This window comes from Bison bison, unplaced genomic scaffold (genome assembly GCF_000754665.1).
Source record: "Bison bison bison isolate TAMUID 2011002044 unplaced genomic scaffold, Bison_UMD1.0 scf7180017864384, whole genome shotgun sequence".
In the NCBI taxonomy this organism is placed as follows: Eukaryota; Metazoa; Chordata; class Mammalia; order Artiodactyla; family Bovidae; genus Bison; species Bison bison.
The window spans coordinates 9,420,831-9,444,009 of record NW_011494956.1 but is presented as its reverse complement, the minus strand read 5'-3'; the positions used below and the strand labels follow the sequence as shown (position 1 = coordinate 9,444,009).

General features: G+C 38.1%; 1 protein-coding gene across 5 annotated transcripts in view; it reads left to right on the top strand.

Moving 5' to 3' along the window:
* The first annotated feature begins 6,397 nt into the window (after positions 1-6,397).
* The window catches only part of RASA2 (RAS p21 protein activator 2), a 117,037-nt gene continuing 100,255 nt past the window's right edge, over positions 6,398-23,179 (top strand). For 2 of the 5 annotated variants that reach the window (XM_010858183.1, XM_010858179.1), the window contains exons 1-2: positions 8,303-8,477; positions 22,800-22,917. In XM_010858183.1, coding sequence (XP_010856485.1) covers positions 22,841-22,917 — 77 coding nt within the window. In that variant the 5' untranslated portion in view covers positions 8,303-8,477; positions 22,800-22,840. Of the gene's footprint in view, positions 8,281-8,302; positions 8,478-17,995; positions 18,660-22,799; positions 22,918-23,179 lie in introns of those variants that run through there. The other 3 variants (XM_010858180.1, XM_010858182.1, XM_010858181.1) reach the window with 3 other exon arrangements.

Sequence of the window (23,179 nt, the reverse complement as noted above, 5' to 3'; positions counted from 1 at the left end):
TTTATGTATACACACACACACACACACACACACACACACGTATGTATATATTTAGGGGGCTTCCCCAGTGGCTCAGCAATTCCCGTGAATTGCTCCTGCAATTCAGGAGATGCTGGTTCCATCTCTGGGTCAGGAAGATCCCCTGGAGGAGGGCATGGTAACCTACTCCATTATTCTTGCCTGGAAAATTCCATGGATCTTTAGACATTTCATTCCAGTATTTATTAATTTTCCCACATCCCATATAATTTTCACATGCATTTCCCATATACTCCTCAAGGTGAAATGACATTTTGTGGTCACTCTCCAACAGTCAACTTACATTTGCAAATCCAGGGTTGCTATAGTGTTTGAGCTTATATGCTGATCCCCAGTTCCCTGAGGTCATATTAGTGCAGTAGGAAACCATGGAAGCTCCAAATATTAATAATCAGGGAGCAGGTTTGGTTGTTGGATGTCCTAGAGTTGTCGTATGAACCTTTGATACAGGAAAGTTAAGGCTTCTCCAGACTCCATCCTTTCATCTGAACTCTGTGCAGTGAGTGACTGGTATGTTAGACTTCTAGAAGCACTTTGGCCCCAGCCCTCTAAAAACAGCATACATAAGTGAAAGATAGGGATTAGGGCTTTCTCCTTTATACTCTCAAGTCTTCACGCTCTTATTGTGTGATGTCTTCCTTTTTGGTTAGTGCTTTTTGTGAAGTTTGCTCTCATCCAGTTAAATCATGTTGTAAAAATGTTACTCCAAGAGCCCACACCACCTTATGCATGGATTTACCTGCTCAAGGGAGACCAGATTGATAAGGGAGCCAATGAGAATTTGTGTGAATATTGAGATGTTTTGTACAGTTTGAGATCTGTGGGACCGTGATATGTCCCAGAACTTACATGTTCTCCCTGGTATCTTCAGATGAAGAATGACCTAGGACTGTTTGACAGAGTAGGATGGTTAAGTGCTTGAGTTTAGATGCTTGGTCAGGGGAGTCGCCTAGGTTTGATTCTTCACTTAATTTCTGACTTTTGTTAACCTCTGTGTGTCTCTGTATTCTTGTGTGTAAAGTGGGGGTAATAAAAACACGTCTATCTCACAGGATTGATGTGAGGATTAAATAAAACCCCTTCTCTGATCATTTCTCTTTCTCCTCCCAAGGAGGTGAATCAGACTCGGACCATCTCTTAGGAAGGAGTAAAGTAATAAATAAAAATAAACGTTTATGTTCTTGTACAGTATGTGCTGGCATTTCCTGATGTACAAAGCTGATTAGAATCGAGAGTCCTGAATTCTGTTTCATACACTGTTAGTTATTATTCATGTGACTGTAGGCAGCTCACTTACCTCTGTCATCTTTAAAATGGAAATAAATGCCTCATCACTAGGCGTTTTTACTTGTTGTTCCCTCTGCTTGGGAGTGCCTTCTCCTTTCCTCCACCCCATATTTATGTCAGGGAACCCCTGCTCATCCTTCAGAAGCTTTCTCCATGTGATCTCCTAACTAGAGTCTTTTGGGGGAGCATTGCTACCTTCATGCCTGGAGAGACTATGTTAGGCCTTTGTACTGTTGGGGGATCACAGTTTGTTGTTGATTTCCTTATTACGGCACATTTTATAGAAATCATTTGTTTCCTCCATTAGACTGTGAATTCTTCCAAGGTAGAATTCATTCTTGTTCATGTTCTCTCTTTTTTTTTTTTAAAAACTATCCAGGTGTCAGCATGGTGCCTAGAACAAAATCAGCCTTTAGAAAATGCCTTACTTCTCTATATTATCCTGAGGGAGATTTTAGATACATGCTAGACATGAAAGTGTTCTGTAAATTTTACAGCTAAGCAAACTAGTGTATTCTTAAAAGAAAACTACATGGGCCTATGGCAGGAAGTTCATCCCTTTCAAAATCACAGTGCCAGGTGACCTTAGGTTTGAACTGTTGCCAAAGTTACCACATTAGGAAAAATATTAAATGTTTCTAAATGCTCAGATTGCTTGTTATTAGGGGATTGAATATTGTTATCTGACTGTATTCCATGAATATTGTTACTAATTGGTCCTGACCCTGTAACAGAAAAATCTCATAATCCCACCTTACACATTAGATGTTTTTATTTGTCATAGCAGGTTTAATTTTTTTGGTAATCAAATACAAAACTAAGACAATTTATTGACCATGCAATAGAATTGAGGAGAGATTAAAAAGTTTATTCATGCTGAGAATTTTTTATTATCAGATATTTGAAATGAGATGAGTTATTTAATAAGTTAGTAGAAAGAGAGAGGTTAAAAGGGTTTGTTCATGCCAAGAACTCATTATTGTCAGAAATTTAAAATGAGATGATGAGTTATTTACGATGGAGGAAGAATCCATCTTTCAAATGGATAGAAATGAGAGAAAAGGGTTCTTTGTAAAAGTTCACAGAGCAGTCTGCTAATCATTTGCTCTGAGGAAGACAGGAGGTAAACCTCAATGAGTTCATAGAATTTTTCTTTTTTAACTTAGGACTCTTTGAATAGACTCTTAAGAGACTGTGGAACTAATGTAGCTAAAATAAAACTATTGCTTTATCCTTTAATCGTAGATGCTAATCCTATTTCTTGTTAATGTGCTTTATGAAATTATTTGACTGTAATAGCAGATTATGTTTTACCTGCTATACTAATGAAATTGTGTGTGCTTTTGAGAGCTGCTAACAGTTTTGTTGTAATCAGTTAATGCAAATTCAGAAACTTTTATGTATATAAAGAAATTTCTATGATAATCTTTAGTTTTGTATGTCATTGTCACCAAAAATCCCTAGCTAAAATAATTACACTTTATAAGGTTATACTAGTACAACTCATGCAAACATGAGTGTACAGTACTTGATAAATTTGTTACTGTGAACTTGGTTCTAAGAATATCATTAATGACAGAATGAGTTTGGGCAAATTCTTTAACTTTGCTGAGTTTCTGTTTTCTTACTTGTAAAATGAGAGATCTGGATGTGGTCTTTCCCGTCCCTTCCAGCACTGAGTCTTTGATTGTTGCGTTTTAACTTGAACCAATTAGTTTGAGATAGCACATCAGGCGCTTTTATTTTAGTGCTTAAATGTATTTAGTATACTTACTGTGTATGATATTTAGTATTTTTAAAAACTTATGTAAGATTTACTAGATAAGATTGTTTGAATGCTAACAGTTTTTTTTTTTTTTTTTTCTGTGACTGTTACTTTATTCAGCAGTACTCAATGCATATCTGAGTTTCTTTGAGGACCCTAGCTTACTAGACTATGAAATGGGCCTAAGCGGTAAATGAGATGAAAAAAGGTTCTTACTAGTTTATCCTAAAGTGATAGTTTCTTTTAAACACCTGTATTCTTAGAGAATTATAGAAGGTTAGGTGGGGGAAGTGGAGAACATGTCTTGTTCAGTCCTCTCACTTTACAGATGAAGAGGTTGACACTCAAAAACCCCATTAACGGCCCGCTGGGTATTAGTCCACTGCTATCAGTTTTTGCTAAAATGCTACATGGGATGAACTCGTTAGTGTGAATGTTGCAAAGGTACTGTGTTTAGTATATGAAGATGACACTGACTATCTACTGATAATATCCAGAAGTAGTAATAGATTTTCACTGTACCATCTACACACTCTCATCTGTTCCTTTTTAAGAACTGCGTGAAGTGGTTAGGGTTAGCAGTGAAACTGTGTTTGTAATTTAAGTAGAGAGTGAGCCTGGATGTTTACCTGTTTGTGTCACGCTCTTAACTCAGTTGTTTTCAGACGTGGCTGTCCATCAGTGTCACCTGTGAACTTAAAAAAATTCTGATGCGCAGGCTTTACCCCAGACCTACTGACTCAGAGTCTCGGAGTGGTACTTGGACATCTGTCGGTTTAAAACATTCTGCAGGGTGGGCAGCTAGAATGGTGGGCCTCTGCTTTTACCCATTGAACAGACTAGCCACCCACTACTTGAATGATAGCAACCTGCTGTGTGTGACTGTTTAAAAGATACCAGTAGAAATGTCAGTGTGATCACAGGGAGGTTTTCATTTGATTGTTTTTAAATGTTTTCCTTTTATTTGATTAGATAGTACAAATACTTGGTACCCTATTCAAAAGGTAAGTAATGGCATACATTAAAAAGTTAACTGAGACTTCTTTTATCCTCTAGCCGTTCCCTTCCCAGAAGCAAGCATTACCAGTTTCTTGTTTATCCATACAGAGTTTATTTAGGCACTTACACTTAAATGTATGCATATTAGTATCTCCCTCTCACCAATATACACATCACAACAAAATATACACATGGTTTGCATCTTGCTTTTTTATGCTTAATGGTAATCTGAAGATTTTTCACAAATAAATGTGTGTGTGTGTATATATGTGTGTATACATATGTATACATATATATGATTTGCTTTGCATGTGTGCTCAGTTCTGTCCCACTCTTAGTGACCCATGGGCTATAGCTTGCCATGCTCCTCTGAACTTGAGATTTCCCAGACAAGAATACTATAAGAATTTCTGCTCTAGCGGATCTTCCCGACCCAGGAATGGAACCGGTGTCTCATATGTCTTCTACATTAGCGAGCAAGTTCTTTACCACTGAATCACCTGGGAAGCCCCACATTTATGTGAGGTATCTCTCTCTCTCTCTCTCTCTCTCTCTCTCTCTCTCTCTCTCTCTCTCTCACACACACACACACACACACGCGCGGGAGAAGGAGGGGAGGTGAGGGAAACTACCTCATTTTTTTAACAGCTGCATAAAAGTTCATCATCTCAATACACCACAGTTTATATAGCCAGTCCCCTATTGATGGACATTTAGATTTTTTCTGACCTTTACTATTACAAACTTTACTGAATAAATAAATGTTATTTTAAATATTTTTAAAAATATGTAAGTTTATTAATATATAAATAAATAGGTATGTTATTTTTAATATGATTGCATGTGTCTATAAGATAAATTCCTAGATATTAAGTTGATGAATTGAGTGGTATGTGCATTTTTATTCTGGAAAGACAGTGCCAAATTGCTTCTCATAGAAACTAACAATTTATGCTCCCATCAGCAATGTATGAATGCCTATTTCTTTATACCCGGATAGTGTGTATTTTAAAACTTCTTGATCTTTGTTTGTCTGTAAGATGAAAAGGAACGCTAATTTTTAGTTTTAATTTACACTTCTAAAACAAAGTTGAGAATCTCTTCATATTTTTAAGAGTCATTTTTATTTCCATTTTTTGGTGTTGATTTGATTTGCCTTTTTTCCTGCTGAATTATCAGTCTTTTTACTAATTTGTGGGGATTATGCTAGTAAGGAAGTTAGATTTCTTTAGTGGAAAGATTTTTTAAATTTAGATGTCTTGGCTGATGTCTGCTTGTATTCTTGAGAAGTTGGTTGTGAGATACAATGAGGGGGTCTTGTTGGTTTTGTCTACTTAAATAATTTCTGATATTAGAATAGAGATGGAAAAAGAACTGTTTGAGGAAAAGTAAGTGAAGACTTACTGTAAACAGGAACTAAAACATAAACAATAGATTGGGAGAAGATATTTGCAACAAATTCTACAGACAAAAAGAAAACTCTTATATAACACTTAACCTGTGTGCCAAGGACTGTTTTAAAGCACTTTAAGTATTTCAACTAACTTAACCCTCATGGTGACTGTAAGTACAGTTATTATCCCCATTTTTACAGATGAGGAAACTGAGGCATGGAATAGCTAAACTAAGTAACTTGCCAAGATCTGTCAGCTAGTGAGCCCTGGGCAGACTGGCTCTGTTACTCTTAACCTACTGTCTATGCTCCCTATATGTTCATATCCAGAATATATAAAAAGTTCATCCAAATTTTTAAAAGGAAAAGGCCATTAGAAAATAAAGGATATAAATAGGCATTCCACAGAAAAGATACAAAAGGCCATAAACATAAGAAAATACTGGAAAGGTTTAACAAAAATTAATCAGGGAAATAAAATTTTAAAAAGTCATCAGTTTGTGAAAAAATAAAAGCTCATTAATTTCAGTACTTGGTGAAAGTTTAGGAAAACAGGTACTTTCTTCACTGTTGCTTGAGTTTAAATTGGAAAGCAATGTTGGAGAGCATTTTTCCAATATCTGTTAAAAATTTAAATGTGTATTGGGCTTCCCTGGTAGCTCAGCTGGTAAAGAATCTGCTTGCAATGCAGGAGACCGTGGTTTGATTCCTGGGTCAGGAAGATCCACTGGAGAAGGTATAGGCTACCCACTGCAGTATTCTTGGGCTTCCCTGGTGGCTTAGATGGTAAAGAATCCACCTGCAATGCAGGAGACCTGGGTTCGGTCCTCCTCCCACCCTCTGGAGGAGGGCATGCAACCCACTCCAGTATTATTGCCTGGAGAATCCCCAAGGACAGAGAAGCATGGAGGGCCACAGACTGGGTTCACAAAGAGTTAGACATGACTGAGCGACTAAGTACAACACAGCACAGCACACCCTATATATTTCTACTTCTACATATCTGCCCTACAGAAACACTTAAACGTTTGCAGAAGAGGTATATACAAAGATGTTTATTGTTACCTTGTTGGTAAAACAAAACAGAGGCAACTTAAGTGTCCATCAGTAGGAAAATGACTAAATAGTATATTCATGTACATATTTTATAACAGCTAAAAAGAATGAGATGTATCTATAATGTGAAAGGAAAGAACTTCAAGAAGTATTATTGTGGAAAAAGGAAGCCTGTCTTTAGGGTGATATGTATAGTTATATGTATCTTATCTTCTTTATATGTATATGGAAAAAAAGACAGAAAGATGTTTGAAAAGATGAACACCATGGGTTGTCAGTGGTGGACAAAGGGAATTGGCCTTATAATGATTTACTTTTCTAGGAAGTATATTTATGTATGAGCTATGTTATCAAAAAATGACTTTGTATAAATGAATTTGATTTAGTATTAATCTTATGCTGTAAGAGCCTCTCTTTCTTTAACTGTTGAAGAGTATTCTGTCTGCAAAAACAGTAACCAAAGGTTAGGTTGGATAATATTTTGAGTGCACATAAAGACAATTTTTCTCTGAAGTTTTTGGGTAACTGATAAAACTTCACACCCACAAAACTGTAAGAATAATATAGTGAATTCCTATTTGCTCTGCCTATTTTCAACAGTTGTTTGCATTCAGAAAGTTGACTTTAAAAAAATTCAGTGTTTCAGAGGAATGTAGTAAAAAGAATATTCCAATCTCTTAAAATACTTTAACATGTGAGTGGTACAAAACCTTTTCATTTTGAATTTGGACAGTTTTATTTTATAAAAAAATTTTCCTAGTGGATGGGGGAAGTGGACTAATATTTATTATTTACTCTTTTCCAAGCACTTTCCAGGATATTTTGTAAATTGTTTCATTAATTCAATTTCATGAAGAAATTTGTGATTAATTCCAGTTTTAGCAAAGGAGCACACAGAAAGGTTATTTGCTCAGGGTTCAATGGGGCAGAGCCAGGTATTCAGAATGGCTTTTAAGACATCAAAAGCCATGTCTTTTTCTCTGTCAAGTTGCCTGTCATGGCATATTGGGAAGAGCTGATGAGTACATTTCTTTTGTCAAGAAGTTGATAATTATCCCTAGATTGGTTTCTGTCTAAAGTAATGGATAGTCAGTAAAATTAAAATGTTGAAATGCTATAAAAATTTATATTTAGTTCTGTTTTGAGGATCACAAAAAAATGTTACTCGTCCATCAGCTTGACTATGCTCATGTGAATTTCTGCATGTTAATTGTTCTCTTAGAACACAATACTCACATACATTGACCTGTGTGGTACAGCTTCTTTATATCTTTTTCTTTTTTTAAAAAAACACTAGGTCATGACTGAATCCCATTTTACCTTCCTGGATGCTGTTACTAGAAATAGTAGCCTTATCCCATGTATGACTTGTCCAAGTAGCCCTTAGTTCTGCCACCACCTGGCTATGGCCTTTAATTTACTTGCCATAGGAGGCTCTCCTGGTCAGCTCAAAAGCCTCTAAAGATTCATGTCACCATAGGGACCATGGGTCTATCCTAGGAGAGCTTTCTACCATATGTGTTTCAGAGTTTGGGCTGCTCCTCGAGAAGGGGGCTGTAAGAAGCTTGGGATCAGCACACGTTCACAACTGAAACCAGAAGTGGGTAAGGCAAACCACAGGAAGATCCTGCCTGCAACTTGGTGACGTTGCTATATGACCCATGGACGTTTCCTGGCAGTACCTTGCGAAACTTGTCTTTTCATGTACAGTCGTTGGTTCTGGACTGAGCTGCAGTCAGAGGTGATTAATATGATAGTGATATAGATAACTGTATGATAATTATTGTGCACATGACTTGTGTAAAACAATCGGACTCTAATTACATTCTGTAGATTTTCACACTGAAGAGCTGCATCTTCACTACTAGGACATTCTGAGGAGTTGCCATGGAATTCACGCTTTAACCTTGGCTTTCTGCCTTGTCAAGAATTGTTCAGGTATTAAAACCACCAAGCAGTTCTTGGCTCACCACCTGAACTGTGCTGGATTCTGGGAGTCCTTTGCCCACTCAAGTGCTTGCTCAGTGCTATTACCTTGTTTGTGTTTTCCTAGGAATTGCACAGTACCTTATTTCCATGATGGAGCAGGAGTGCAGTGTTAGTGACACTTTATTATTCTGTATTTATTTAACCTCCAGGTCCTAGGTTAATATCATAATGGCCATTCTTAGGTAGAATCAGATTTATGATAATAATTATGTAATGTGTTGATTTTTTAAGGTTGCCAGTTGAATGGGATTATAGAATCTCAGATGACTTTTTTTTTTTTTTTTAAAGGTAATTTTTCATTTACTGGGAGTGAGAAAAGCTGCTTGACAATCCAGTTCTCTAATCATGTTAATTTTAGACACTGGAAAACCCTACTTACTAGATATCCCAGCAGTCGCCATATGCCTGTTTGTGACTCATTCTCTGCCTGAATAATATCACAAGTATAAATGTCTATCTTTTCAGTGGTGCTTTTAAAGTGACAACTAAAGATGAGGGAAGTAATAGCTGTGTAACATTTGTCTCTCTTCAGTAGTTCTTAGGTGAGCTTCCAAGGTGTCTCAGTCGTAAAAAATCCACCTGCCAATGCAGGAGAATTGGGTTCGATCCCAAGGTCGGGAATATCCCCTGGAGAAGGAAATGGCAATCCACTCCAGTGTTCTTGCCTGGAGAATCCAATGGACAGAGGGGCCTGGAGGGCTACAGTCCATGGGGTCACAAGAGTTGGACATGGCTTAGCAACTAAACAACAGCAACAGTTCTTGGGCGCCCCACCTCCTCGTTGGTTACTGTACACCTGGGGCAGTCTGACATACTCTGAAGAGGGTGCCTGAGAAACCATTCGAAAGGTGTTTTTTGGCGGTTTTTCTCTTCTGTTCTTCTTTGAAAGCTGTAAAGAGAAATAAATAAGAGAGCTCTTGTGTCAGATTTCTTTATTCTGTAGAAAGTATTTATTAGGTTAGGTATATAGAAATTGGTTGAATGATAAATGAAAATGGAGCATGTTGAAAGCATGAATTTTCTGCTGCTTTTCTAGTAATCACCTAACCTCTCTGAGCTTCAGCTTCCTTTTGTATAAATTGGAGGTAGTAGTTATTCTCATCTTACAGAGTGGTTATGAAAAGATTGGATGACTTGGTGTACTACCTGGCACATTGTGCTCAGTTAAGTGCTGGCTGTAACGTGAGAGAAGTGAGAATTGGTAAAGTTTATGTTCATAGTTTTCTTGATGAACAGTTTATTTAACATAAATGTGTATCTAGTTCTTATAGTGTTTATCAGATTCACCTGGCCCAGGGTAGCAATATCTAAAAACATTTGAAATCAGTGTTGCCATGTGCTCTTTTTACAACTTTTCAGGATCTTAAAGTTAGGGGAACTTAGAGGATTAACTAATTAAGGAGTTGCAAACTCCAGTCTACAGAGACCACCAGGCATAGTGAAGGAAAGCCAGGTGGGGATTGTTAGGATTTCAAAAGAGTATCTTGTCTACAGTTTCCATTCAGAACCTCATTGCCAGGACTCTGATTGTTAAAGAGAAACCAGAAATGTGGATTTATTTATTATTAACTCTTCCAGTTCTAGATGTTGGCTACATTTTTCCTAACACTGGGCAAGCCAAACAAATCTCTGGCTGGCTGACCCCCAATTTTTGTCCTCCCCCTCCATCTGAAAGAGTTCAGGCATCTCATTTTAGAGATTTGGAGCCTGAGATACAGAAAGGCCAGGTGTTTTTCATTTGTTTCTTCCAATAGAAATGCATTATTTCTGTAATAGAAGTTCATTAAAAAAATGAGCTCCTCTGGTGTGTCCAGTTATTAAATTACAGGTTATCTTTGGTCAGACCTAGTAGCTTGAGTGAAGGGAATTGTGTACAGACGCTGTTTCTTAGGGATCTGTAACCAGGAAGGGCACTGCTAGTTACTGTTTACTGAGTGCTTATTTTGTTCTAGGCATTATGGTAAGTGCTTTACCTCAGCTGGGCTTCCCTGGTGGCTCAGCTGTAAAGAATCTGCCTGCAATGCAGGAGGCCTGGGATCAATCCCTGTGTTGGGAAGATCGCCTGGAGAAAGAAATGGCTTCCCATTCCAGTATTCTGGCCTGGAGAGTTCCATGGACTATATAGTCCATGGGGTCACAAAGAGTTGGACACGACTGAGCGACTTTCACTTCACTTACTCAGCTGATGGCCACAGTAGCCCTTGAAGCATTGTAATGACTTCTTTTTACACAGGAGGTTGAGACTAGGGCATGTAGAGAATTAAGTACAAAACTCACACTGAAACTCCCGTCTCCAAAATGAATTTGTTCTAACTTGCTGTACTATGGCAGTACTGTAGATCTTTTCAGAATTATTTTCAACTTTTGTCTTACTGGGAAAGTTAAAATTAAACTTTATATGAAAATTGAAAGATCTTATATGTTAACATTACATAGGATTGTCTTGAGACATCCCTGCGGTCCAATGGTTAGGACTCTGTGCTTCCACGGCAGGAGGCACTGGTTTGATCCCTGGTTGGGGAACTAAGATCTCACATCCTGCGTGGTGTGGCCAAAAAGAAAAAAAATTATATAGGATTGTCTTATGTATCTATAACTAGATGGTATAATAGCGTTTTATTCTAAGCTTGTGTACACCGAAACTTATGTTTTTAAGTGTACATTTGATTCCTTCACTCCATTTTTTGGTTGAGTACATAAATGATAATGTTTGCATATTTTCATATCTTCCCCCCATCTAAAGTTCTAATCCTCTGCTTAGGTTGATACTCCAGTTATTAGAACATCATATCCTGAGTCTGGCCAAATTCTGGATTTTCCCTCTGCAGTATCTCTTCCATATTTCTTTTCCTCCATTGCCCCTTTGTTACCTTAGATTAGGCCCTGTAACTGTCAGTGATTTTCCTGAAGCATAGATTTGATCACACGGGAACTTCTAGTGACTCTGTTGCTTGCTGAATGAAATTAAAACTCCTTGGCTTGACATCACAGGTTCTGTGCAGTGCCACCTTTCTTTTACAGCTGCATCCTTTCTACTCCCCTTTCATCTCTCTCTGCTTGAGTCAGTTAGTACTGTTAACTGCTTTCTTGAAGGTGCTCTTGTTGTTTCCACCTCCTGAACTTGTTCCTGTTATGCTTTACCCCTGCAGTGTTATCCCTCCGTCCCCAATTTCTCTATTTAAAAAAAATTACTTGGAAGAAGTTATTACGAAGATTAAGTGACATACATGTGAAGTCCCTAAAAAACATCATCTGTGTGTGTGTGTATAATGTAAATATTTGATAAATGGAAACTATTATTATGATTCAGCGTTCCTCCCACTGCAGGTAATCTTTTTCTTAGGATCATCTTGTCCAGGACCCTGGCCCTTTGCAGTTTCTCTTGGGAGTTATTCACATTCTGAACCTCTTATTTCTGTGTTTAAGGTATCCTTTGAAATAGATTGGAGATCCTACAGGAGCTCTTAGGATAGTTTCAGAAAGGAATAGCTGTCTGTTCCTCTAGGCACTTCTCTGTTCAGAAAGACATGAATAGGAATGGAAAGACTAGGCTTTGGAATTTGATTTTTGTCAATTCACTGTACTGCCAGTGTAACTATGATTTTTTTTTTCAATTTATAAAGGAGAACAGTAATGCTTATGTCAAAGGTTGTTGTACCAACCAAATGGGATATTTTAGAAAATGTTTAGTATTGTTTTGGAGCATGCAACTGCTTGAGAAATACTTGTCTTCTATTCTTACTTATCCCAGTAATGTCTCCCTCTAGGACGCAGAAACACACATGCAAACCTACAGATAAAATGCATGCACATAGTCCCTGCAAAACATCCACATAAACACGTATGTGCATACTTGCATTCATGCCCAGAAGCATATACACTGGAATCTCTCCCAGTACCCTGATATTTGGAATTCTAGATTTAGGTAAAATTATATGGTAGGATCTGGATTTATGCCCTTTGACCTTTGCATAGAATCACTGATCTTGTACACATAGAGTTGGCCATCTTTCTATTTCTGTTAATCTAGGTTATCAGTTTTGATTTTCAGTGGTATTTATCTTCTTGGTTTAAATTGTTTGCTTTTTGCCAATGACTAAAAGCTATTTTCTGTAAAATACTTACTTGGCTTCCCTTTTTCTTCAGATATTTATGCAGAAGTTACCTTGTGGGCGGAGCCTTCCTTGGCACCCTTCCCTCTGCCATTTCATGTGGTACCTGTTTCTTCTTAATACTAACATACCATTTAATTTATTTATTATCTGTCCATCTTACTAGCTCAGTGTGGACACGGTTTTTGTGTGTTTTTCGCACTCATGTGTCCTTACTATCTTAGTAGGCATTCAATAAATGAATGTGTGCATCTCAGGAGTGTTTTGTTTATTTTCAGTACGATGTCTCTGTTTTCGTACTATGGAGATTTTTAAATTTAGTGCTTTTGGTAACTATACAGGAGACATTTTCTTTTTAAACCTTTGGAGCAACTGACATGGATCAGCTTATATCAAACATATAAAAAGAAGTTTATTTGCAATTTTGTAACTTGTGATGTGATGTTAGAACCTCTTCTTTGCCCATGCTAAAGTTATAAACATACACATTAGTAGATATTTCATTATCTATTATAAGCTAAGAATTGGTTCGGTGAGTTTATATTCAGCAAAGAGACATACAGCAGTCTCATTTGCTGGTTCCTTCTTAACTCTACTAACGCAAAATGATGGAGAACTCTGAGGCTCAGTCGTCAGATCTCTTCTCTTTTTTCCATATTTACTGTTCTTGTAATTGGATAGTCTTACGGTTTGAGAAATACTGTGTAGTTGCTAATGACTCTCAGGCTCTGTCTCTAGCCAGCACTTCCTTGCCTGCTGCACATCTGCACTTGGATATTTAAAGGCGTCTCAGACTTAGCATACTCTCTTTGCCAACAAGAAGCTCTTTGCTCTGGAAGTGGCATCTCTGTTCATCCAGCTGCTCTGGCTGAAACTCTTTAAGAAGTGATCCTTGACTCCCTTCCTCTTACACCCACATCCAAAATATCCGTAATCCTGTTGGCTTTATCTTCAAATTATATGACCAGTTGGCCACTTCTTTGCATGCCAAGACTGCCTGTCTGGTCTAAGTTAACTGTAATCAAAATTATTACAGTAGCCTCCTGTCCAGCTTCCGGCTTCCACCTTTTACCTTCTGCCATGATTCTTTAGAACAAAGTTAGATCATGCCATTCTTCTGCCCATAATCCTTCAATAGCTTCCCATCTCATTCAGGAAAGCCTAAGACTTTCCATTGGCCACAAGACCCTATTTAACCTGCTTCCTTCCCCACTCCTATCTCATCTCTTACTGTTTCCTCCTCCTTCCTACCTTGTTTATTGTTTTACAGCCGTACTGGCCGCCTTGCTGTTCCTTCAGTATGCCAAATTATCCTCTGTCATGGCCTTTGCATATTTTATTGTTTCTGCTTGTGTCTTTCCCTAGGTATCTGGGTGACTCATTCCCTCACTGACCTCCTTCAAATGTCTCCTCGAATATCTCCATATAAAGGCCTTCCTCGTTTAAAATAGCATTGCTGTCCTCCCTCTCTCTCCCCTCTGGGCATGGCACTCCCTAAGTCTCTTACCCTTATTTTCTTCCATGGCAATAAATATTATATACTTGGTTAAGAGTTTATGATGTTTGTTTCCACTGTCTAGATTGTACAATGGTTCCATGTGGGCAAAGACCTATATTTTTTATTCATTGTTATATTCCCAGTATTTAGAAAGGTGCCTGGCATCCTGTAGGCACTTAATATGTTAAATGAAACAGAACAGGTGCAATACAATATGATCCTTATAGTAGAAGTACAGATACAATGCAGTAGGAAAGAGAGGAAAAGGTGACATGACTACCTAGGAGTTGAGGGAAGATTGTACAAAGATGCCTTAAGCAGAGCTTTGTGGGGGAAAAGATCAGGTGAGAGCATCTCATGCAGTGAAAATAGCGCTGTAAATGTCCAGAGGCATGAGAGAATACAGTGTTTTCAAGGAACTGAAAGTGCAGTACTGTGGAGCATAACTTGTGTGGTTATGATTAAATAGTAGATGGTGCCAGATCATGAAGCATTTTTATGCCAGACTAAGGAGTTTTAGATTTTATCCTGCAAGGCGGGCAGTGGTAGGTAGTGTGCAACCACTGAAGGCTTGAGCAGGAGTGCTATGTAACGTATTTAAAAAAAGGAACTAGCAACAATGTGAAGGATGGGGATCCAAGCTAAATATACCATTTTATTACATGCTGTGTATTTGATGTTATAAGGTTTCAATGATGCAGAGAAACAATTACTATCACATGAATGAACAGGCGGCTGTTTCATTTTATGGTTGAACAAAACCAGTGATGTGTCTGTCATATGAAGGTGTTCTTGGCATACTTGCAGCCCATCTGTGAGGGGGAAGAAACAAATGCCCGGTGGATAATTAGTTCATCTCTAAAACCCTTGCTTTAAGAGAGAATGTGTTTGTTTTTTTTTTTTTTTAATTTGGTTAACAATTAACGTTGTAAGGCATGTAGACTAGAAAAGCTCTTAAAGAGCTATTGTTTAGTTGCTAAGCATGTCCTACTCTTTTGCGACCTCATTTACTGAATGTAGCCCACAAAACTCCTTCTGTCCATGGAATTTCCCAGGCAAGAATACTGGAGTGGGGTAACCATTTCCTTCTCTGGGGGATCTACCCGACCAGGAATCAAACTGTCATCTCCTGCATTAGCAGGCCAGTTCTTTACCACTGAGCCACCAGGAAGCCCTCTTAAAGAGTACCAGTTACGAATTCAACAAGAAATGGTCTTATTACAGAGTAAAAGATGTTGTGCTTGAAGGCCAGGCTCCTTTCTTCATAGAGGAACAGTTGTTTTGTTAGTAATATGCCTCCTGATAATTGATTCTTTGTTGAAGGAAATAGCAACACTTCTACATGTAATCAGATCTATACTGTTTGCTGTGGGGCCAATAATACATCTGCCTTTATAGGACAAGTTCCTACCTTTGTGTATGCACAAAATTTTTAAAATAAAGACTAAGCTAAAAACATCTCCTACTTTCATTCAAATGCAGGTAAAAATTATTTCCATTATTTCAGCTATCTTGCTCAAGTGTTGTATCTTAGCAATTTATTGAATGTCTTGAACACTTTAATCTTAATAGAGTTAAAATAGGATGTGTAAATTTAAGGATAAGATGGAGGTACACAAAGTAGTGCACATGGTTTACATATTGAGAATTTGGGAGTTCCAAATTCATGGAGACATGATATTGTATTATCAAGCATGTTTTAAAAATCACATTTTTTTTCAAACTTAAAACTTTTTATTTTGTATTAGGATATAGCTGATTAACAATGTTGTGGTAGTTTTAGGTGAACAGCAAAGGGGCTCAGACATACATACATATACATGTATCCATTCTCTCCTGAACCCCGCCTCCCATCCATGCCAGCACATAATAGATTATAGTTCCGTGTGCTATAAAATAGGTCCTTGTTGGTTATCCATTTTGAACATAGCAGTGTGTACACGACCTTCCCAAACCTCCCAGCTCTCCCTTCTCCCCGGGCAACCATAAGTTCATTTTCTAAGTCTGTGAGTCTCTTTCTGTTTTGTAAATAAGTTCATTCGTATCATTTCTTTTTAGATTCCAAATATAAGGGATGTCATACGATATTTCTCCTTTTCTTTCTGACTTACTTCACTCAGTATGACACTGTCTAGGCCCATCCATGTTGCTGCAAATGGCATTATTTCATTCTTTTTAATGGCTGAGTAATATTCCATTGTATATATGTACCACATCTTTTTTATCCATTCCTCTGTTGATGGACATTTAGGTTACTTCCATGTCTTGTCTGTTGTAAACAGTGATGCAATGAACATTGGGATGAGTGTAACCTTTCAGATCGTGCTTTTGTCTGGATATATGCCCAGGAGTGGGATTGCATATGGTCATATGGCAGCTCTATTTTTAGTGTTTTAAGGAACCTCCGTACTGTTCTCCATAGTGGCTGTAGTAATTTACATTCCCACCAACAGTGTAGGAGGGTTTCCTTCTCTCCGCACCCTCTCTGGCATTTATTGTTTGTGGATTTTTTGCTGATAGCCATTCTGACTGGTGTGAGGTAATACCTCACACCAATTTGCACAAATCAAATGCAAATATTTGATTTGCATTTCTCTAATAACTAGCAATATTGAGCAGCTTTGCATGTGCCTATTGTCCATTTGTATGTCCTCTTTGGAGAAATGTGTCTTCAGGATACTGTTAAGCATCATAAGCTGTTTGTAAATTTTGGAGACTAATTCCTTATCAGTCACATCTTTTGCACATATTTTCTCCCAGTCTGTGGGATGTCTTTTCGCTTTGTTTATTGTTGCCTTTGCTGTGCAAAAGCTTTTGAGCTTAAGTAGGTCCCATTTGTTTATTTTTGTTTTTATTTCCATTATTCTGGGAGATGGATTGAAAACGATATTGCTGTGATTTATGTCAAAGAGTATTCTGCCTATGTTTTTCTCAAGGAGTTTTATAGTGTCTGTGTAGGTCTTTAATCCATTTTGAGCTTATTTTTATGTATAGAGATAAGGAATTATTTAATTTCACTTTTTTACATTTGGCTGTCCAGTTTTCCCAGCACCATTTGTTGCAGAGACTGTCTTTCCAGCATTGGGTAGTCTTGCCTCCTTTGTCAGAGATTAATTGGCGGTAGGTGCATGGGCTTATTTCTGGGTTTTCTGTCCTGTTCCACTGATATATATTTCTATTTTTGTGCTAGTACGTACTGTTTAAAAACCACATCTAAATGCTACAATAAGAAATGCAGAAGTGTTCTCTGAAAGCAGATAGTAACAACCATGCAGAGAGTCAGGCTGTATCCCTCTCCCATTTCCAAGTTGACACTTTCACCTTTTGGGTGTGCTGTGCTGTTCAGCTCACTGTCTAATGGAACACAAAAGTCGTTGCAGTGAGATATTACTTTATAATTTCTGAGTCCATGTTTGATCCAGATAGCCACATCTATTAATAGCTGAAAAATTTACCAAGCTCTGATGACCAGTAATATGAAATGGGATTCTTAGATTTTTTAGAAAAGATAGAAAGGATAAGAAAAGAAGCTAGTCAGGATTAGGTTACAGAATCAACTCTAGCTAGTATAAGCAGAAAGAGGTTTAATAAATGATTTTAAGTGACTTATATAGAATTGTTGGAAAGACTGAAGGAACACACTTTAGTCAAACTTTTAAGTGCTCAGTTGCTTTAGTTGTGTCCGACTCTTTGCGACCCTAAGGACTGTAGCCCACCAGACTCCTCTGTCCATGGGACTCTCCAGGCAAGAATAGTGGAGTGGGTTGCCATTTCCTTCTCCAAGGGATCTTCCTAACCCAGGAATTGAACCCATATCTCTTACATCTCCTGATTGGCAAGTAGGTTCTTTACCATGAGCACCATCTGGGAAGCCCTTAAACTTTCAAAAATAATGTTCAAAAGCCACATTGCATCGGGGCCATGACGGGAGTTACCACCTCTTTTAGGATCAGAAAGGTGCCTGAAAAATTAGGAAATTGTAACTTTTAGCTGCTAGTCTTTAGAACCTTGTCACCTGGGCCATGATCAGAAGTCTGCCACTGTTAGGAAACAGCCGGCGACAAGTAAATGGTTGTCACTGCTGCTGGCTCGTGCTGCTGCCGTCATGCACACGACCTGTGTGACAGAATGGATGCTGTGTATCCTTCCTGATACCTGTGAAACCTGTGACTGGATACCAGGACTGCAGCAAGTGCTGCTATAGAAAACCTAGACATCTCCATGACAGTGCTTACTAGTAGAAGCAACCTAAATGCCACCTCCATTCTCTTTTGTCCTCCAAATTTCCAGAGAGCATCTAATTGATGGAATTTAAATCACAGCCACAACCCTAACTGCACGAGAGGCTGGGAAATGTAGTTTTTAGCTTTCTAGTCTCTGCAGTACAGGAAGTCATACTGACCCACCGTATCTACCACAGATACAGACCCTGATTTTCCTGAAGGCCAACCATCGCCAAATAGGCTGCAGATAAATTGAGAAAGATTGCAAGTAATACCATGAAATAATGTTGAGAAGCTTGTAAGTTTGTATTTTAGTATATTTTTATTGTTTTATAATGAAACATTAAAAAAATAGCTGAAATTGGTTCTCCACCTGTATGATGAATTTAATGGTCTGTGTATGCCCAAAGTTTCCTGACATTATTACCACAGAGGTGGCTCAGTGGTAAAGAATCTGCTTGCCAATGTGGAAGTCGTGGGTTCAATCCCTGGGTCAGGAAGATCCCCTGGGGAAGGAAATGGCACCCCACTCTAGTATTCTTGCCTGGGAACTCCCGTGGACAGAGGAGCCTGGCAGGCTACCGTCCATGGAGTCACAAAGAGTTGGACCCAGCTGAACAACTGAACACACAGTATTATTAGCAGAGCTTCCCAGGTGGCTCAGTGGCAAAGAGTCAGACGTGATTTAGTGACTAAACAACAACAAATATTATTAGTGTTCTTGGGAGTTACAGTAAAGAAATAGGTTCAGAAGCCAAATTGCAGATTCAGGCTGTGAGTAGGAGGGGAAGAATTGGAGCAGAGATTATAGAATAAGTTTTCCAGACGCTTGCCTTTTAAGGAGCAGTAGTTTTTTGTTTGTTTATTTTTTGACCAGTGTACTTACTTATTTATATACAGTAATTTACTAGAACTAGTGAGGCCCTATGAAAATACCATATGCAGGACAGGTATCTTCTCAAGTTCCTCATTTCTTTTTGTGTAGCTTAATATAAAGAGTGTGCTCTTAAAATAATCTTTTTGTTTAGAGATGTATGGAGTGCAACATTATTTTTGTGAATTCTCTAACCTTTAGTTACTTCACTTTTGATCTTTTTAAATAATGTGGCAATTAATTATTTTGATTAATGCCAGTTAGTTACTGCTGCAGTTTGAAGGTACAGTTTAAAGACTCGAAAGTTGACTTAACCTATTAGCATGGTCGATTGGTGATCTAGCATTGATTAGATGATTTTACTTTATTTTGAACAGCAGTGACAGATATTCAAAGATTATGAACAACTTTTTTAGGAAGTGATGTTGAGTGCATTTTAAATTTAAATATTCTGTAGAATTTGAATTTTTCCTTATTCTAAGTAAATATCTAATAATGTCACTTTCATTGGATTCTGCAGAGAAAATAATCCCATTTCCCTCTTAAAAAGGTGGGTGGCGGAATATGTGTACATTTATACAGTGTAGTTTCTCAAGTTGCGCTTGTGTGAATGAAATAGCAACATGTTCAAGGGCAATGATTTAGTATTCCAGATTCCCTCATTAGATATGGAGCATGTTTATTATGATTTTAATTCCAAATTTGTTTATATTGCAAGCCCTTTATGGTGACCTAGGTGGATTTTTCGCTAAAAAAAAAACAAACCCTCAAACCCTCTGGATTGTACAGAGGGGAGGCAAAAAAGGAAAGACTTAAAGGAGAAAGTCGAAAATAATGAAAATTGTTGGGCAGTGTGCTAGAGTGAGAGAGAGGAAACGGGGATGAGAGAACACAGCAGAGGGATAAGCTGTGGATAATAAGGGCGGACATGTAATCTTCTGAGGAAGAGGAGACTAGATGGATACAAATTCAGATGTACAGTATTTTTGCCTTTTAGAAAACTAGTGAATTTGTAAAGGCCAACCCATATTGGGCAATTTAGGGGTCATTTAAAAGATTAGATTCCTTTATTTTGACTTGAAATGAATATGTTTATTCTGTGACATGGTAACTTGATTTTTTTTTCTAATCTCTCAGTGATGAACTAAGTAACAGTATCTTACTGGTGCTCTTCCATTGATTTTTCTAATTTTACTTTTAATTTTTGAGAAGTATGTTTTATTCAGTGGACTTACTCAGGACTTAAGCCGGAGAGACAGTCTCCCAGATGGCTCTGAGGGACTTCCTGATTTTTCTAATTTTAATTAAAAAAAATCATTTGTGTATTGAGTTTTTTGCAGGTACTTAAGTTTCTGATAGACTTCTTTAAAGTAAATTGGTTCAAATGGCCTTTTGTTTTAAAGTTGGTAAGCAGAAAGAGACCTGGGTTTATCCAGCCCAGACTTTTTTGTCAGGAAAACTTGTTCTTCTCAGGTTTGTCTGAAGCCGTTTGGCCACTTAGTACCAAAGGTAATACGGAAATACTTAGTTTCATGATTCTCAGGGAAACGCTCTTTCCCTAATGCCTACCACCTTTTTTCCTAATTTAGCGGGTGTCTGATTTCAGCACCCGCTTCTCACAAGAACTTCAAAACTAGACTTACTTGATTCTTTAATATTCATTCAGCACATATTTCTCAATAGTTGACAGTCACTATTTGAGATCCTGAAGATCAGTTAAGTTCTCAGGCCTTGAATGAGGTAGCTAAGAACTCCCTAAGAATGAGGGAATCAGATATAAAAATGAAGAGTTTCAGATAGTTGTAAATGCTATCAAGAAAAGAGAGAAATAGAATATAGTAGCAGGATTATTTTTGTAGATAGAATAGTACGGACGGGTTTCTCTGAGGAAGTGGCGTTTGCACTGAGACCTAAATGAGAGGAAGAGACAGCCATATGAAGATGGGTTAGAGGACTCCAGACAGAGGTCCTAAGCTTGAACAAGTTTGACATGGTTGATGAATGGAAAGAGGGTGAACACTGGGGAGAGTGGGAGGAAAGAGGTCAAAGAGAGGACAGTTGAGTGGGGCTGGGTAGACCAGGGGAATTTAGAAATGGATTGACTTCTGTTCTCTGTTTAGTTGCTCAGAAAGAATCTGTGTCTGATTCTTTGTGACCCTGTCCACAAGATTTTTCAGGCAAGAATACTGGTGTAGGTTTCAGTTTCCTCCTCCAGGGCATCGGCCCAACCCAGGGAGCAAACCTGAGTCTCCTGAATTCCTGGTGGATTCTTTATCCTCTGAGCCATTGGGGAAGCCCCGGTGAAGTCAAATGGTATTGGAGTAGGGGAGTGATTGATCTGAATATTGTGTTTAAAAGATCACACTCCTTGATGAGTGAATTGTAGGATTATACTGATTAAGGCAAGGAGAAGTGATTTCATTTGGGATTTATTATGGAGTTCAGTGGATTTACTGATGGACTGGATGTGGGAGTGGGAAGTATGGGGAACAGGTGAGAGAAAAAGAGGAAGATGGTGGTAGACTGGGGAAAACAGTGGGTTTTAGGGGAGGAAATCAGATGGTTTGGGACTTAAAAAATTTGAGAACTCTACTGGATATTCGAAGAGGCAGTTGAATATTCACATCTAGTGTTGAGGAGGAGAAATCAGGCCTGGAAATGACCTCAGGCCTCTGAGAGGCATGGGCGTTAACACCATATACTGAAGGAATTTGCTTAGGGAAAGAAGAGAAGGTAGCCCAGAACTGAGCCCTGAGGCACTGCAACATTTATAGGTGAGGAGGGAAAGATGTCAGCAGAGGGCCAGTGATGTAGGAAGAAAACCAGAAATACTGTGTTATGGAAGCCAAGAAAAAATGAGTTTTAAGGAGAGATGTTAGCCTTCACTTACATTAAACAGTGCTGTCAGATCAGGTATGATGAGGACAGAGCAATGTCCTTGGGTTTGGCAATATGAAAGGCATTGGTGACCCTGCCTAGAGTAGCTTCATTGTCGTCATGGAGTTAAAAGCTGATTGGATGGAAGAATGAATGGAAGGTGTGGAATTAGAAACAGTGACTGTAGATGTTTGCTTTTGAGAAGTTTTGCTGTGAAAGGGAGTCTAGAAATGGAATGATGTCATGAGGGGGAGGTGGAATCAAAGGAGATTTTTTTCTTTTTTGTGCTGTTTTTACAATTGGGAAATACCAGAGTTTGTTTATGACCTGATGGTAATGATCCAGTAGAGAGGACAGTTAGTGATACAGGAAAGAGGGATTAGTTGTGGAGGCAAGTCCTTGGGGTGGTGCTGGTGGGATGGGGTAAGAGCACAAGCTGGGGGTATTGCTCTTTCCTGGGACCAGGGATCCAGTGGTATAACATATCTCACGTGCCCCGTTACACACAGCTCCTCACCTCCGTCTCACCAGACTATTTTTGACCAAGTTTATTATCTTTCTGTAATCACTAATACTATTTTCTGTGCTATATCTTATATGTTCTTTTTCATTTAATGCATCCCATATAAGGTTTAGCATGAAGCAGCCAGTGATATTTAACACCAGTTTTAATTTTTGTGCCAACAGGTGAAGCGAAAAATTTATTGCCATATCTTGGACCCAACAAGATGAGAGATTGTTTCTGCACCATAAATTTGGACCAGGAAGAAGTTTATCGTACCCAAGTTGTTGAAAAATCTTTAAGGTTTGTAAAAAATTAGTAAATTATCACTAATACGATATGTATTGAATGATAGCTTTTATATGTTTTCCTGACTGTTATCAAGAAGTCTTTCTTCATCTGAAACTTTTATTTTCCTTTTCGTTTCTGAATTTATTTTTAGAATTACAGAATCTCAGAGTTTGAAGGAGCCTTAATGTTCATTGAGCTGGACTAAATCCATTATGCTTAGTTCCTCCTGACAATTATTTTTGACAAGTCGTCATCTGGCATTTGCTTAATATTC